The sequence below is a fragment of the Ceraceosorus guamensis genome (assembly GCF_003144195.1).
Source record: "Ceraceosorus guamensis strain MCA 4658 unplaced genomic scaffold IE81scaffold_5, whole genome shotgun sequence".
NCBI classification, from domain to species: domain Eukaryota; kingdom Fungi; phylum Basidiomycota; class Exobasidiomycetes; order Ceraceosorales; family Ceraceosoraceae; genus Ceraceosorus; species Ceraceosorus guamensis.
The window spans coordinates 614,750-630,428 of NW_020290000.1; the positions used below are offsets into that span (position 1 = coordinate 614,750).

Genomic DNA, 15,679 nt, shown 5'->3' on the forward strand with positions numbered 1-15,679 from the left:
CGCCTGCGTGCTGGGCAACCCGGTAGCTATCGGCCGGGTGAGCCGAAGCTTCAGGGCACCACCGCACGCGCGCGCGTGCGGCACTTCCAGCAGCTGTTCACTCGCGTGGCTTGCAGCTTGCATGACGTGCCTGGGCGACTCCGCGATTCACATTGACGTTGGATGCAGCTCCATCACGAATTACAATCACGAATGGTGAATGCCTTTCATTCACTCGATCGACTCTGTCGTCGGCAAGCACATCGTAACGTTCTGCCCATTAGATCGGACCTTCACGACTCAAAGGGCTGGGGTGTGAGCACACTTTCAACACTAGCCTACTCGAACTTGAACGTTGCCTATTCCCACCGCACTGCTAGGTGCCCATTGCACTGCGCTCGGCCGCTCGTCCAATTCTTTCGCGCTCCACACGACATTGCATCAACTTAGATCGCACAGAGACCGCGTGCGGCACTTTCCCCCTCAGCAACATGTTCCAGCGGCCGGCTCACTATCAACCTTGGCCAGGCATGCTGCTCTTCTAATCGTCAGACGTTCTGCTCCAAGTGTGCTGCCATCATGAGCGCCAGTGTTGCTGGTCGATACGCTCATGATCGGCGGGGGGGAGGGGGGACGATGCTATACGATAGCGGTAGTAGCAATAATATGCACGGCTCCAAGCTCAGCTTGCTCGAGGCCGGCTCTTCCCCTGCTGCTCACCTGGAGCCTTCCACTGCTCGTCCTGGACCGAGCTCGGCACCCATTACGGACTTCGGGCCTGCTATCAATCAAGGCCCAACATGGAGGCCACGTCTACATCCAGGCTCGACTGCGTTAGGCAAGCCCGACTTCTTTCCACCAGACACCGATGCAGAGCAGCTTACGGAGCAAGTCATTCGCTTAGGTATCACTAATCGCCCTGCTGTCGGCAACGAAACCATGACCGCAAACGACATGATCTATGACAGGTTGACTGGCGCCAATGTATTGGACACTATGGGTTCCATGATGGACGAGATCCTTATGCGGAGAGAAGAGCTACAGCGTGATAAGATCAGTCCCTCCTCGCATCGTGCCCCGCCACGAGTCACGCTCAACGAAGTCAAGCTGGCGGCATACATGAGGGACCTGGGAGACCCCAGCGTCCCCCTGCAGCGACTCGCTCGAAGCGTGCCACACGGTTACAGGGGTGAGCGTATGCTGGATATGCTATGGATGGGAGGTGTTGCGCCGACGCCAGCATCATCCTCTGCCGCGGCGGCAGCGGCTGCCCGATCATCTGCCACCGCTTCTCAAGCCGCAAGTGTGCTGCCTCAAAGCACGCGTAATCCCGTCGAGCTGCATCGAGCAGTGTGGTTCGTACGAGTCGTCGGTGCCAGCGAGATTTCTTCTTCGCGTGCTCGTCAGAACAGCAACTATACAGCAGAGTGGACAGGCACTTTCAGCGGGTGGCTACGTAAGCAGCTCGCCGAACTCAACATTGCTCCGACAGCATCCATGTATCAAGCAGCTCATTCATCTCCAGCTTCCCCGGCCCCAACTAATCGCACGCCCGCCCATGCACGGTCTCAGCCTATCGCCGCATCTTCGCCATACTCTGCTAGCGCTAACGGGCACAGCCTGATATCGTCTCGTGACTCCATCATACTGCAGCAGCCCGATCTGGAGGCGCGTTGGTTCGCCAAATGGGAGTACAGCATCGGACTGGCTCAAGCGCTCGTTGCAGAGTCTCTTCTTGACATTCGGGTTTTTGCGCTGTGGGTCTTCGAGCAGCTCGGCACCGCTTCGCTCGCCCAACTGCCATTCGTCTTGACTTTGGCTCAAGAGCACGCATGGGTCGCTTTGGATGCGCTCATCTTGCAAAGGGCGTTGCTGCAGTCCTTGTGCTCGTGCATCACCGAGCTTCGCAAAGCCGAAATGCCAGAGGACAATAAAAACACGCGTCTCATTCTCAAAGAAGCATGCGAACTCGTCAGGTTCCTCTTCGACTCAAACTCGGACGCATTCGTCTCTCCCAAGCTTTGGTCGCAGTATAGGGCTACCATACGCAAAGTCATTGATGATTCTCATGATGGTGTTGAGACTTCTCGTGCAGCTGCACACAGGCGCGAGAAGCTGAACAACATCGACAGGCGCGCTCAAGCGTGCCTTCTCGGCGATCTCGTTGTCTCCTCCGATGAAGTCTCGGCTCCGCGCTGCGATATCGAGGTGAGCTTCCAGCAGCGGCCCGAGACGTGAATGTGCGCAGCCATTGACTGACTTACTTACATGCACCCACTACAGCTGCTAGACGCCTTTTCTGTGAATGAAACGGACGTCGAGGCACTTTCGGATGCGTACTTTGCACGTTCCAAAGCGCAGTACTCCATTCAAGAGAAACTTTGCAATGTTCTGATCTGGGCCACAACGCAATGGCGAAGCGGCCAGCATCGCCCACTACTCGCAGCGCGACTTGTCTGGACCTACCACAGCAGATCGCAAGACGCGAGCGCCAGGCTAGCTTGCGGCTGGCGTGCTGTGGATCTGCAAACGGTGCTCTTCGACTGGCTGTCTTCAGTAGACAAGGCTCAGCGAGATCGCGGCAATGCGACTCTAGCCGTACTACGATCGCTGGAACTGGAGAGTATCATCATTCTCGTCGGTGAGCTGATACGTCTGGGCTGTTTCTCATTCTCCAAGTATCTCCAGCGCCTAACAGCGCGGGGCATGACAGCGGGTCCGACAGCGCCTCTGAAAGGCACACCGCTAGGATCTTTTGAAGCTTCGCACACTTCTCTTAATTCCGAAGCTTCATTACATCAGCGAGTTCTGCGCTCCGTGCCGCTTGCAGCTGCGACTCCAGCATTGTCGAGCCAAAGACGGTCTGCCATCTATGGCACACGCCTCAAAGAATCCCACGAGGAGGCGTCGGAGCGCAGGCTACGACGCGAGCTTTCCAATGCCTTGCCATGGCTTCACGGCGCCTCTCCTCAAGAAGGCAATAATGCGTCATTGCCATCTGAATTGAAGGAACAAATTCCACATTTGTGGTCCGCCTCGCGCTACACGCTGGCGAAGGTCATCTCAAATGACCTCATGCCAAGTATACGCTCCCTCGAAAGGAGTCTGACCGTTGACGAGATATGCATTCTGGAAGTCATTCTAGCACACGCGCGCGATTACATTGCTTTGTCACAGGTGCGTCCGCTCCCGTTGCACAGCCAGTCTTTCGCAGTACTTACGATTGGCGAACAAATCTAATGCAGCTGCTCAGCAGTCAGTTGCTCTTGATCACTTTCATGGAAGACAGCGAAGCATTGGAGGTCTTGATCAGCTGCATATGCAAACATGCTCTGTGCTTTGCCGCGCTGGACACATTTCATCAACTGGCAAATGCCGTATCCGACCTGTACATCCAATGCGCTGGCGACGACAATTCCCCTTGGGGCGCCCCTTGCTTGGAAGCTTATCAACGGGTCGCTGCCTTGCGAAACCTTCATCGGCACCTCGCGCGCAATTACGAAGAGGAGCAGACATCGGCCTCTGAAGGCCATTGCCGGACGGAACGCCGTCCATCTGGTCATCTCCATGATCAAGTTCTTGAGATTGGTCGACGACTGGTTAGTGACCTTGATGTGCGTGCAGCAATGAGAAGCGTGCAGGCCATTGCAGGTCGCGTAGCGGGGCAGAGCATCCTCAGCGCAGCACTCCACCTTGTCTCAGAGGGTGCATCGGATGGGGCAATAATTGCTCTCGTGCAATGGGCCAGGCTTGCCACCTGGACTGCTTCAGACCTCGATGCTGTCCTGCGCTCGTGGGCAAGTCAAAGCGAGCTCATGGCCGCCAACGAGGGGTTAGAGCTTTTCTTGCTGCGTTGCGTCGCATCAGGCGCGCTTCTGATGCGAGATCTGTACGCGTCTTTCGTTCTGCCAGCTCTGGAGCTTGAGGCTGAGGAAAATGGCGCTCCTCCAGTCGAGAAACAGAAAAACCGGAGCAGTAGACTAGCAACTGTCGCAGCCATAATCAAAGCTTCGAGTTCGCCAAGAGAAACCAGCGCAGCGCTCCGCCTTGACTCGCGTCACCGACTCCGGCTGGAAGCCGAATCGGCCACCGTCACGGGGCCAAGTGGGAACCACTCTTTGCTCTTCCGCGTATTGGTCCTGCTTCTACACCTGCCCAACCATGATGCAGCCGTACTAGCTCGTAACGAACTCTTGTCCAACTCCTCGGTGCGGTGCTGCATCATGATCAAGGCTTTCGAGCTGTTCAGCATCGTCAGCGAGGTCAGTCGCTCTGTCTGGGGCTCGAATCCCAGTCAGGTGCTCTCGCAGGTCTTTGCTAGCGTCAATCAAGCAGGGCTGTCCACCTTCAACCCAAGCTCAATCGATGCCGAGATGATCTTCCAACGCCTCGATCCTTGGAGATGCAACCTGACTGTGGCAGAAATTGCTCACATCAGTGGAAAGGTAGCAAATGCAGATGCTAGCGAACATCTCCGCAGCCAAAACGCTCTGACATCCTTGTCTATAGCCATCTTCGAGCCCTTGTGTCTCGTCTCGAACTCAAACCTCCAAAACCAGCTCATACGTCATACCAAGCACATCAGCACATTTCAAGGTCGACTCGTGGATCTCTGCATAGAAAAATTGCTCCGACATCTGCATAGCTCCAGCAGGAGAGCGGGGTCAACGCACTCTTGGCTTCATGACAGTCTGCAAACGCTCGCACAAGTCTTGCACAGCCAGTCCCGCGCTTCCATCAGCCCTCATACTCTGACCCTCGCTAGTCAGCTCCTTGACGCTGTCGCTGCGGGGTTCGAAAGAACGTCGAGCAGCAGAGACTGCCGGGACCCCAGCTTGATCCCTTTGGATGAGAACGTTCGTGCTAGCCTGGCGTGTGCGCGTCTTGCTGGCTTGTGGACAAGTGCAGATGCCCGCTCTACAGCGCCGAGGCTCCTCGAGGCTATGTGCGCTTGTGCTGCGAATTGCAGTCTCGAGGCATTGAACGACTTCGACGTCATTGTAGACGCAATGTCTGCTCTCATGGAAGATATGCCGCCGGATGGTGTCTCGAGCGCCCAGATGTCCATCTCAAGCATCCTCGGTCATGTTTGTGTTCGGTCAGCAATGCCCGACTTTGCTCAAGCGCGACTACAAGCCCTGGCAATGCCCGTCACAATCACGACCCAAACACATTCCGCCGGGGCCACCAGCGATATCATCCTAGCAAGTAGCATGACGTCGGCCGCTGTCAAGGGCAATTTCAGTCAAGTACCCTTCAAAGCCTGGGAGCTCCATGACCACATGGATGCCGACACATTGTCCAGAGCACAAACCCGTCTTCCGGGAAGCACGATACTCGGCGCCGGGTCTGGTACTAGCCACCTACCTTCAGTATCGATGATTGACGCGGATGAGGTAGGCTACGCTGCTGTCGACTTGGCAAACAGCGGATCTGTTTCGCTCCTTCAAGTTGGCGCAGTGAAGACTCGTGACCGCGTGGCCAGCGCCTCCGGCCTCAATGATCACATGTATCCGGCGCGTAGCCACACCTCGATCGGAGCGGACGAACCCGAGCACTGGGCAGCGCACGAATCTGAGCGCACGTACGGTGAAGGAGGGGCAGGGGACACGACGTACGCTCGTGATGCCCGAACGGGCTCCGACTTGCTGGCTCTGGATAGGGCGCGAGGGGACGGCGGCGAAGCAGCTTTGATACCCGAAGAGCTTCGAGCAGCCGATCGTGCTCTTGCGCAACGTGCACTAGCAGCAGCAGCAGCTGAAGCTGCTGCGCGTGCGGCTCAAGAAGCAGTCAAGAAAGCTGAGGCTGCGGCTGCCGTGGCAGCTGCTGCGAAAGTGGTCCAGACAACACCACAACGTCCCAAACCTGTTCCCAAAGGCACTAGACAAGCACCTGCCACGTCTGCCAAGAGTAGAAAGCGCAAAGAACCACCGGACTCACCAGACACAGCGTCTCGACCGAGCGCCCGAGGTGGACGTGGAAGAGGGCGGGGTCGAGGTAAAGAAGCCAGAGCCGTGTGATGCCCATCACAGGAACATCCGTTACGCTCAAGACATTTGCCTGCATCGATTGGTGACGTGAAATCATTTGTATTCTATCGCAGTCGCACCACTCATGACTGCAGCAGGCAATCATAGATCGCATGTAGGAGTTCTGCACGTTGAGTGAAATGAGACGGCCAACTCCGGACTGCCCACGTGTTGAGCGCGAATCACGAAATTGCGAATCCGCTTCAGTGTTGTATAGTGTCGACAAGCAATTTAGTCGGCACTCAGACTCTACCTTTACGATCTGTCAGAATCTCTACGCAATCGCGGTTCTGAAAGCATGGTGCGAAGTAGATTGACCAGTCACGCGTCACGAGTCAAGAGTTGAAGTCACGTCGTAGGTGCCCGCCTCGCGGTTACCGCTGTCTCTGCCTCACTTGCAGCATACGCGGGAGTATGTGCGCGCACGGGCTGACGCTTGGTCGAGGCAGGCACACGGCATCTTTCAGTGCCAGTCAGTCAAGAGTGCTTAGTACCTTACAGCTTCGTGCAACGTGACTCGTGATTCTAGCCTCTTTAACCCGTTTCTACCTCAACCACACAACCTCAAGCAACCTTTGACTTGTTGCAACCTCGTTCCGACATTGCTTGAGCGCTGTACCCGCAGAGTGCGACCATCCGGGACCCAATTCTCTAGCGATTTCCCAGAGCTGCGCACCTTAGCGTTCATCAAGCCCAGTCTGAAGTAGAGAAAAGCTGGCTTAGATGCGCACGACTTCTTTATACAGCGCTCTGGCGGTGCTTTGGCCAGCAGCTTGCCAAGCTTGGTACTTACCAGGTGCAGCTCCACGCTCTTATGCTCCTGGGGATGTTGTTCCATTCACAGTCAATGCCCTAGCCCCGGCTGCCTCGTCCCCTGGCCTTCCACCTTCATCGGCGCAGGGCACAGTCTCTTCTTCCACTCAGCTCAAGAGTATCACCAGCGTCAACTACTACGAGCCCAGACTCCACTTCTGCAGACCCCAGGGCGGAGAGGTGTCCCAATCGGAAAGTTTAGGTGCTGTGCTCTTTGGAGACCGTATCTACAACAGTCCCATCGAGGTGAGTAAGAATCGCTCGTCTGCTCCCCACCATCTCCAGAGCAGCGCGCCGGCCAATACGAGTCAGAAAGTGTGCTGCGGCTTGAGGAGAATGCAAACCTTGGAGTTGCAAGCGCGCACTGCGATGTATCGAAGTAACTCTGACGGGCACCCTCGATCGATGCGATGCCTCAGGCCCATCTCCTCAAGAACGAGTCGTGCCAGCACATTTGCACAAGTTCGGTCCCAAAAGAAGACTTTGGCTACATCAACGACAAGATCCAAGAACAAGTGAGGATGACTCATGCATCAGCTTTGCTGTGTATGGCGCTGATCTCGCTCTTGGCACCCAAAACTGCAGTATGCGGTAAATTGGATGGTCGACGGACTGCCGGTAGCGACCAAAAGGGTCGCGGACAGGACGCAAGAGATTTGTGAGCGATACCTCGCAGCTGTGCTTCTCTACGTATACGAGCTCAACAGACACTCTGCTTGCTTTTGCAGTCTACGCGATCGGCTTTCCGCTGGGTCGGCAATTCGACCATCACGGTTTGGAGCTGAAAACTCCCGCTTTGCATAACCACTACGAGGCCCTCATCGAGTATCATCAACATGCGCCCAACGAGTACAGAATTGTTGGGGCGACTGTTTGGCCAGATTCGAAGGACAGCTTGCGCGAATCAGCGGGGAGCAAGCCAAACTGCGGCAACGTTGACTTTCTAACTTTGGACGAGAGCTCCTCGGGCGCGGGCAAGGAGGTCGCGTACACGTAAGTGGGGCAGTGTCGCCAAGATTGTAATACTCCGAGGGTTGAGCTTTGCGCAATCCGGTGGACGCTCGCAGCATCACTACTTACTGGATTGAGAGCAAGACGCCCTGGGCGACGAGATGGGACAACTACCTCCGCGTCTGTGAGTGCATTTCGTCTTTTTTTTTTTCCCAAAGCAATTACTCGCAAGACTGACTCATCGTTGTCTGCTTTGCAGTCGATCCGCGCATCCACTTCTTTGCGCTCGCCAACAGCGTCATCGTAGTGGTCTTCTTGATCATTATGGTGAGCACTAAGCCGTGCATGTCTCTACCTCATTGTGTTGACCTCAAGCGCGCGCTACATTGACACAGGTCGGCATGATCCTTGCGCGATCGGTCAGTCGGGACATCCATAGGTACAATGCCATCGACCTCGATGAGGATGTCCAGGTAAGTTTTGCAGCGAGGTCACCTCTTCGTGCCTGCGCACACCTACTGAAAGAGAGGCGATGTGGTAATTGCGCAGGAGGAGTACGGTTGGAAGCTCGTTCACGCAGACATTGGAAGGACCCCCTCCCGGCCACTGCTTTTGGCTGTCATGGTTGGCACAGGCACACAGCTCGTAGCAATGGCGGGCGTGACCCTCGTGTTCGCCCTGCTTGGCTTTCTCTCGCCATCCAATCGAGGCAGTTTGGGAACTGTGATGGTGGTTACTTGGACGCTTTTTGGCAGTGTGTCGGGCTACTTCTCAACCAGGATCCATGTTAGCCTGAATGGAGAGGACTGGAAGAAGTGCACGTTCCTCACCGCCTTTGCCTTTCCTTTCGTCGTCTTCTCTTCCATTCTGTGAGTGCTTTGGTGGCTCAGGACTTGCCGACCACAACTCACCTGAAGCACCTCGGTGCAGCGCGATCAACTTCTTTCTGCTGGTCTCAGGCTCCTCTGGTGCTATTCCCTTTGGCACTTTGCTAGCGCTGGTCGCTCTCTGGTTTCTGATCAGTGTTCCCCTCACGCTAGTCGGCTCCTTTTTGGGCATCAAGAGCGGTGGCTGGGCCACTCCGACACGCACAAATGCCATCCCAAGGCAGATCCCACCGGTGCAGTGGTATCTGAGACCGTTGCAGAGCGCCATCATGGCAGGCATCCTGCCATTTGGCGCAGCATTCCTGGAGCTCTTCTTCGTGCTCAACTCTCTCTTTGGAACGCGAAGTGAGTTATCCTAAAGTCTGCGCCTGTAGCCTTGTTGATTCTAGAAAAGCTGACGAGTGCCTATGAACGCTACATAGTCTACGTGGCGTTCGGGTTCTTGGCATTGACATTCATCGTGACTGCTTTAGTGCGTACCATCAAAGCATCTTTGCAAAGAAGACAATATTGACTTCCGATTCCAAAACACACCGACACAGACTACGGCGACTGTCACCATCCTGTATACTTACTTCGCGCTGTGTGCTGAAGACTATAGGTGGCACTGGAGAGCTTTCATGACAGGTGGAGGATCCTCTTTCTGGCTCTTTGCATATGGCGTGAGTATACCAGCTTCGATCTCATACACGCGTTTCTGACTTTGGTCACTCTGCGTTCAATCAGCTCTTCTATTGGGCCACAAGACTGTCTCTGCCAGGTCTGTCCACCAAAATCCTGTACCTGGGATACCTGAGTCTTTTGGGCCTGGTCAACTTCTTGCTCTTTGGCTCAATAGGCTACTTTGCGGCGTGGATGGCCGTCAAGCGGATGTACACTGCCGTCAGAGTCGACTAGAGGCGAACTTGAGCTTGGCGTGCGGCAGAAATCGATAGCAAATCAATATACATATTATCAGCGACACGAGTCGGACAGACTCCTCTTTCATGCTTATGACGACATGCAACGCAGTCACGAGATGAAAGAAGAGATTGCTCAATAAGCATGGAAGAGGCAGATAAAAGTACATTAGCAAGTGCTTGGTGAGGTGCGTCCCTCTCAAGCTAATTTGGCAGCAGGAGGTTGTTGGTGCGCAGGAGCAAAAGCCTGCGCTAGCGAAGGACAAACATGCGCTTCAAACGCTTGTGCGAGCTCGAGCATCGTCTTCCAGATGTCTCGAGCCTTTGCTTCTTCGTCCAGCGCAAAGCCAATCGTGCCGTTGGTAGGGGTCGGATTCAATGCATCGTCGTCCTCGCTCCTTCTTGCTTCGCTTTGCGCCTCGAGTTGAGGATCGAGACTGTCCGATGAAGCTTCGTGCCAGTCGTAGCTAGCGGAGTTGAGCACCAGTAACATGACCGGTTGGGATTCTTGCTGCGCACGCCGGGGATCGCTTTCGATCCTCATTGTGGTCCTGGCAGTGGAGCGCAATGGCATGACGAGCGTTGCTCCGAGCTGCCGCGGAACAAGGTGAAGCTTGAGATCAGCACGGCGTGGGCGAAGCCGCGGGGACGCATCCGTGCCAACTTCGTTGAGCTCATTGAACGGGAATGATGGGCTGCCGCGAGACAGGACCCATGGACCTTCGTCATTTCCCAAGTACTTCTCAACGCGCGCCCGGCTTCCCATTCGACAGTCGTGTAGGAGCGGCAATCCTGTATCCAGCGTGCATCATCCTCGCAGCTGAGGATCTTTGGTACACTGGAACTCACCTCGGAGTGAAACAAAATGCTCGTTGCGCTAGTCAGGTCTTCGCCGGCCGAGCTTGTGGGGAGGGCATCGCTGAGAGAGGCGCCCTGAAGCGTTGTGCTTCTGCTCCTTCCTCGATCCCCATTCGGTGCCACAGCGTTGTTATTACTTCTATTGGCAAATGCACCTGATGATGCCTGATGAGGCTGTTCCTCCCTCCAAGCTTGCGTCGCAACAGCCGCCAATGCCCTCGCTCTCTCGTCGGTGCTGAGATGCGGATGTCTTGGCGATAAGACCGCAGCAGTAGAGGAAGTGGCGCCGGCACCCATCAGAGCGGATCCTATCGAAGCTGCATTTGCTGCTGCTGATGGGTGAGCCGAAGTGGGGCCTTCGGCTGTTGCAGGGAACGCGTCGGCTGATGACGATTTTGGTCGATGGGCTGCTGCGTAGAGCAAGCCTGAATCTGGCAGAGCTAACAAGGCTGTCTCGCACCTAGCGACATCATCCGACAGGTCATCCTCCAGCAGAGCTTGCAAAGCGCTGTGCAGAGCGGTGGGTCTGAGCATGATTCCCATGCCGTTTTGCCTCCCTCGTCGGCTCCTAGCTGTAGCTGATGCGTACGAATGCAGAGTCCGCGAGCTCGAATGCTTACGGCGTGGAGAAGGGGAGAGGCGACTGGCTATTGTAGCGCGCTTGTACGGCTATCACTATTACAGCACTGTCGTCGTCGCTATATGCGACCATGCGAAGGTCTTTTGGAAGAATGACGCCGTACGTGTGCGACAAGAGCAAATGTATGCACCTTCGCAAAGATCACAGCTGTTCGTGTCAGAGACGCAGAATAGGCTGAGGACACGTCGGTGGCTTGCAATCTCAATGAAGCGAGCGATTGAGCAGCTGGCCTTTTTGTTACACCGGTAGAATGGGTACCATCACAATAAGGTTGAGCAGGAAGTGATCTGCCTCGCGTGATTGTGTAGTCTTGAGCTAGAGTACCGATGGCTCTCCTTTTCCGCGATGTCGAGAAATGATCGGCTTTGCATGCGAGCGAATATGGAGTTGCTGCTTGCTTGCTCGCTGCTGCCCTTGGTGCGTATACCCGGTACCTGGCTGCTGTGCTTTGCGCGCGTGGGAGACGACTGGCAGTTGGCCGATTCACGATTGATTGCGTGGTGGAGCGCCGCTCGAGCAAAGCAAAGCTGAAGAAGTGGATTTTGTATCAAAAGTGAGTCACGGCAGGTCGTCAACTGAAGGGAGGGAATGCTCTCGATCAAACAGTTTGTCCCGCTGATGGAGCTGTATATGTCGGCCCCCACACGCAGGCCCTCCATGCATGCAGCCGCGGCTCCACTTCGGCGCGCATTGCTTGATCGGAAGAAACTCACAGCTAGCTGCGCCAATTTGTGCGGGAAATGAGTGGAATGCGCATTCACCATTCGCGAGTCTGAGTCAGAGGGGTTCGAGTCACAGACATGCTCATCACATGTTTGCCATATATACTTCCAATGCACCCGCGCCCTCGTTGAGCACTCCATCACTTGTTCGAGCACCATTCACATTGCGGCTCATCACACTTACGGAGTCGGGCAAGTCTCACTTTGACCGATTTTCCGTCATCAGTCCGGCTCCATCAAATCCACCGAATCACAAACATATTCGGGACGGAGCACTCGATTGCATGAAGCGCACGCAGAACTAGCCGCGTGCTTCTCCATTGCTCGACCGCTGCTGTTTAGCTGCTCCATCGAGCGACCCGGTGTTGAGACACGCTCGTCTGGTTTTGCATCAGCGCCAGTGCTGAGGCCCCCAACGCCGGGCGGCTGTCGAAGCTCTCGCTCATTCAGCTGCTCCATCCGCTTCGTTTTGTCGAAGCCTGCGTCCGAGGGCAGGCTGTGAGCTGCTAAACAAGTGATATCATTGTTGCATCTTCCCGCAACAACTTCAGCGGGATCTGAAGAGGTCACTGCAAACGCTACTCACGGATCCCTTCACATCTCAGCCAGCATATCCGCCCTCGCAATCCCCACCTGCTGCGTCCCAGAGTATTGGAGTCAATCCCCGGCACTGCTCTGCATAGCAACGCCAAATCACTAGCGTATTTAGATCAAAGCAAAGCTATCCATCCCCTTGTCAGCACTTCCCATCAAAGACGCGCACACTTCAGCAGCATCAGACATCCACGCCATGCCGACGCAACAGTCAGAATCTGCTCCTGGTCCGAGCGTCAAACCTCGCATTCTGATCATCGGCTTTGGTGCACTGGGTATCCTGTACGGCTGGACCTTGGCGCAAGGTGGAGCTGAAGTTGTGGCGTATGCTAGGTCCAATGCAGAGCTGATTCGCAAGGATGGTGTTGACCTCAAGAGCCTCAAGTACGGCGAGCATCTCGGCTGGAAGCCAGCTGCTGTCGCTTCCAGCGAGTCGGAAGCGCAGCAGCACGGACCCTACGACTGTGAGCAGGCTATCTTGGCCACTTTGAGTCGTTGAAGAACGGTCCAAAACTCACGTGTGTCGACTCTTTTGCACTTTCTCAGACGTGTTGTGCACTTTCAAGTGAGTCGAAGATAATCCTGACCGCAGCGCCGAGAGATGCTAAGGTTGACCAAATGCTCCTTTAATGTAGGGTGGTGCCAGAACTTCAGTCCATCTCATCCCTCGTCGCCCCTTTGATAAGCCCTTCTTCCAACATTAAGCCCCTGCTCATTCTCGTACAGAACGGTATAGCGATAGAGCAAGAACCTTACGAAAAGCTCTGCATGGGGAACGATGCGCCATTCAGTGGCTTGATTTCTTGCTGCGCTTGGCTTGGCGCCACTTTGCGAGAAGGAAGGATCTGCGAGCACGGAGGATTGGAGACGCTCAACATTGGCCTGTACCCCACGCCCGAGGCGAAGGAACTGCAGCAAGGAAGCGAGCGGGTCAAGGCATGGGAGAGCTTCATCGAGGTCTACAGCGCCGGCGGTGGGGGTGCGATCAGAAGCGAAGACGTGCAGATTGCGCGCTGGAGGAAAAGTGAGTTGCCCATTTGGTGCGGTATGTAGCTGCACGGCATCACGACTCTTACCTTTTCATGTCGGCGTGCGCGTCAGTCTTTTGGAACGCATGTGAGCATTTCGTAAGAGGACCGTATGCCGAAGCGAGGGCTGACCCTTTTCTGCGATTGCACAATCAGGCTGGGGAGGTTTGTGTTTCACATCGAGACAGACAGTCATGTCTCTACTGTCAGACGACTCGCTCGAATACACCGTACCCGTCGTAAAAATCCTGATGTCTGAGTACGTGCAGTGTATACTGGGTCAACACAGCTCGACATCAAAGCTCACTCAAAAAAGATTCGAACCATACTTATCCATGAACAGGTGTATGCAGGTCGCGCGCGCCACTGGACTTGGACCTGAAAGCCTTCCCGACTCGGCCATGGATGATGCCTTCAACATCACCTACCCTGAAAGACCGTCAAACCCAGACAGACAAGGACGCCTAGCTCCCGGATTCAAGCCAAGCTTACTCGTAAGTAGAGCGTGCACGAACCGCTGCCAAATACGTCGCCGCTCGCCGTCACGCGCCTTCATCAGACCTCTGGGTCTGACGCCCGCATCTCGAATTTGCCCCTGCCGCCAGATCGACCTTGAAGCGGGTCGCCCGATGGAACTCGTGCCTGGGGTTGGGAACGTGTGCACCCTTGCTCGCAAGCATGGAGTATCTACGCCAGCTTTGGACCTCGTGCTCGCCAGTCTGAGACCCGCGCAGGTCGCCGCTGTGAAATCCGCCAGGCAAGAAAGAGGCCTCGACACAAAGACGATCGAAGGTAGCGGAGGTCCACCAGCCAAAGCTCTTTGAAGAGAATGGTGCCACAAGCACTGATAAGCTTTGTCTCCTGTTCCAGATATGGTGCACGACGAAGAACGATGCGGTGAATGCTTTGTAATTAGAGTGCTCCATCTCTTCGTGCACGCGCGTGATCTTGTCCAAGGCTGATCGTACGGTGTCGAGCCATTTTTAGTCCCCCCCTTCTCGACAACGTCGCCATTAAGCTCACCGCAGAAACTGAGTCTACTGTATGTTTATTGCGATGCGTTTGAGTCACTTCCCCGTCGCGCGGACAGACGTGTGTGAGGGTACACGGTACGGCGAGCGATGTCAATGCATGCGCTGCCGCTCCTGATGGATGCGCTTTCAGTTGTTGTACAGTTCCTCGCGCAAGTTGATGCCTGTGGAGCGACCCGCAAACCAAGTGTCTTGGCGCGTCAGCGCAAGTGTCCCAGCAAAGGGATTTGGTGCGATCACATGCAAGGAAATTCCACACGATAGCATCTCGGTGCCGAACAAACGCTTCTTAGCACTCACCCAGCTCCTTGCGAACATCAGCGAGGGCAGTGACGTACTGCTGGTACTGTCCCTCATTCTCCACCTTCTCCTTCAGACCCTCGAAAACGCGAACAGCAGTGGAGAAATCGTTCACCCTGCGACTGGCCCTGAGCGCGCTCTCGATCACCTCTGGCGCAGGAACCAAGTCGTATGAGAAGCAGTTGTTCAGACCTCTTTGCAGCTCGAACAGATCCTCGACGGCATCGAAGAAGGATGTGTAGCGCGCTGTGAAGGACTCGAAAGTCTCGTCGTCATGAGAGTGGGATGCCATGCCTCGCACTGTGATTCGGCAAAGGCCAAAATGGTGTCGTGGTCAGTCTTTGCGCTCAAGCTCGAGACTCAGCGAGATGCCGTGCGAAGAATGGGAAAGTCATCATCCTCACGAGACCCTTCAGGACATCAGAGCCAACTTGGGCCAGTCCTCCCGCTGCGAAAATTGCGCATCGCAAACCCCCTTTTTGCCGTTGTAATTTGGCGTCCTACGGCTCGACTTAGCCGGATACAGCTTTTTGGTCATCTTTTCCCACCTCGCCCACCACCGTCTGACTCGAGCACACGAACCTTGAGGAAAAGCGACGGCAGCGCTGCGTCCGTTCAGCAAAGCATGGCGGGCAGCCGTGCCCTTTGCCGCTTGGCGAATGGCACCGGTGAGGAAAGACATGACTGAGAGTGCTAGCTGTGAATGGATAGATGGTTATGGAGAAGAATGTGGAGCTTGGTGAACAATACGAACGTTCTCCTGCGCTTAGCATACGTGTGAAGGGTCAAATCATGAAAGACCTTCTCGATCGCCTCGAACGCGACACACAGCTGGTCTCCTCTCTGCCTGTAAGCTGCAAGGCTTCCAAATCGCTCGCACGCGCGCGCACACCTTCGCTTTCTTGGCTGATGAATGCAGCCTTCAAGGTCGGCTGCTGCCGGTTGGCG

At 55.4% G+C, this 15,679-nt stretch overlaps 5 protein-coding genes across 5 annotated transcripts; 3 read left to right on the forward strand and 2 right to left on the reverse strand.

Moving 5' to 3' along the window:
* The first annotated feature begins 176 nt into the window (after positions 1 to 176).
* Positions 177 to 6,182, forward strand: IE81DRAFT_320297 (hypothetical protein). Its single transcript, XM_025512977.1, has 3 exons — positions 177 to 2,187; positions 2,263 to 3,156; positions 3,225 to 6,182. Exons 1-3 carry the CDS (start codon positions 559 to 561, stop codon positions 5,997 to 5,999), a joined length of 5,298 nt encoding a protein of 1,765 aa, XP_025372695.1. The 5' UTR covers positions 177 to 558; the 3' UTR covers positions 6,000 to 6,182.
* A 317-nt stretch (positions 6,183 to 6,499) lies between these two features.
* Positions 6,500 to 9,851, forward strand: IE81DRAFT_320298 (hypothetical protein). The gene is made up of 12 exons (XM_025512978.1): positions 6,500 to 7,067; positions 7,241 to 7,336; positions 7,407 to 7,479; positions 7,550 to 7,814; positions 7,889 to 7,956; positions 8,032 to 8,099; positions 8,168 to 8,245; positions 8,322 to 8,641; positions 8,703 to 9,004; positions 9,082 to 9,131; positions 9,202 to 9,321; positions 9,386 to 9,851. Exons 1-12 carry the CDS (start codon positions 6,732 to 6,734, stop codon positions 9,554 to 9,556), a joined length of 1,947 nt encoding a protein of 648 aa, XP_025372696.1. The 5' UTR covers positions 6,500 to 6,731; the 3' UTR covers positions 9,557 to 9,851.
* On the reverse strand, positions 9,758 to 10,950 carry IE81DRAFT_344836 (hypothetical protein; the record flags this gene model as incomplete). The annotated part of the gene is made up of 2 exons (XM_025515853.1): positions 9,758 to 10,150; positions 10,408 to 10,950. The coding sequence occupies 2 exons, from the start codon at positions 10,948 to 10,950 to the stop codon at positions 9,758 to 9,760; spliced, it is 936 nt and encodes a 311-aa protein (XP_025372697.1).
* A 1,453-nt stretch (positions 10,951 to 12,403) lies between these two features.
* On the forward strand, positions 12,404 to 14,392 carry IE81DRAFT_194523 (6-phosphogluconate dehydrogenase C-terminal domain-like protein). Its single transcript, XM_025510820.1, has 7 exons — positions 12,404 to 12,836; positions 12,919 to 12,937; positions 13,008 to 13,396; positions 13,474 to 13,488; positions 13,557 to 13,659; positions 13,717 to 13,894; positions 14,006 to 14,392. The coding sequence occupies exons 1-7, from the start codon at positions 12,569 to 12,571 to the stop codon at positions 14,222 to 14,224; spliced, it is 1,191 nt and encodes a 396-aa protein (XP_025372698.1). The 5' UTR covers positions 12,404 to 12,568; the 3' UTR covers positions 14,225 to 14,392.
* Positions 14,139 to 15,437, reverse strand: IE81DRAFT_320302 (cytochrome c oxidase). Its single transcript, XM_025512979.1, has 2 exons — positions 14,732 to 15,437; positions 14,139 to 14,595 (listed from the first exon to the last, which is right to left on the reverse strand). Exons 1-2 carry the CDS (start codon positions 15,021 to 15,023, stop codon positions 14,561 to 14,563), a joined length of 327 nt encoding a protein of 108 aa, XP_025372699.1. The 5' UTR covers positions 15,024 to 15,437; the 3' UTR covers positions 14,139 to 14,560.
* Positions 15,438 to 15,679: the final 242 nt, after the last annotated feature.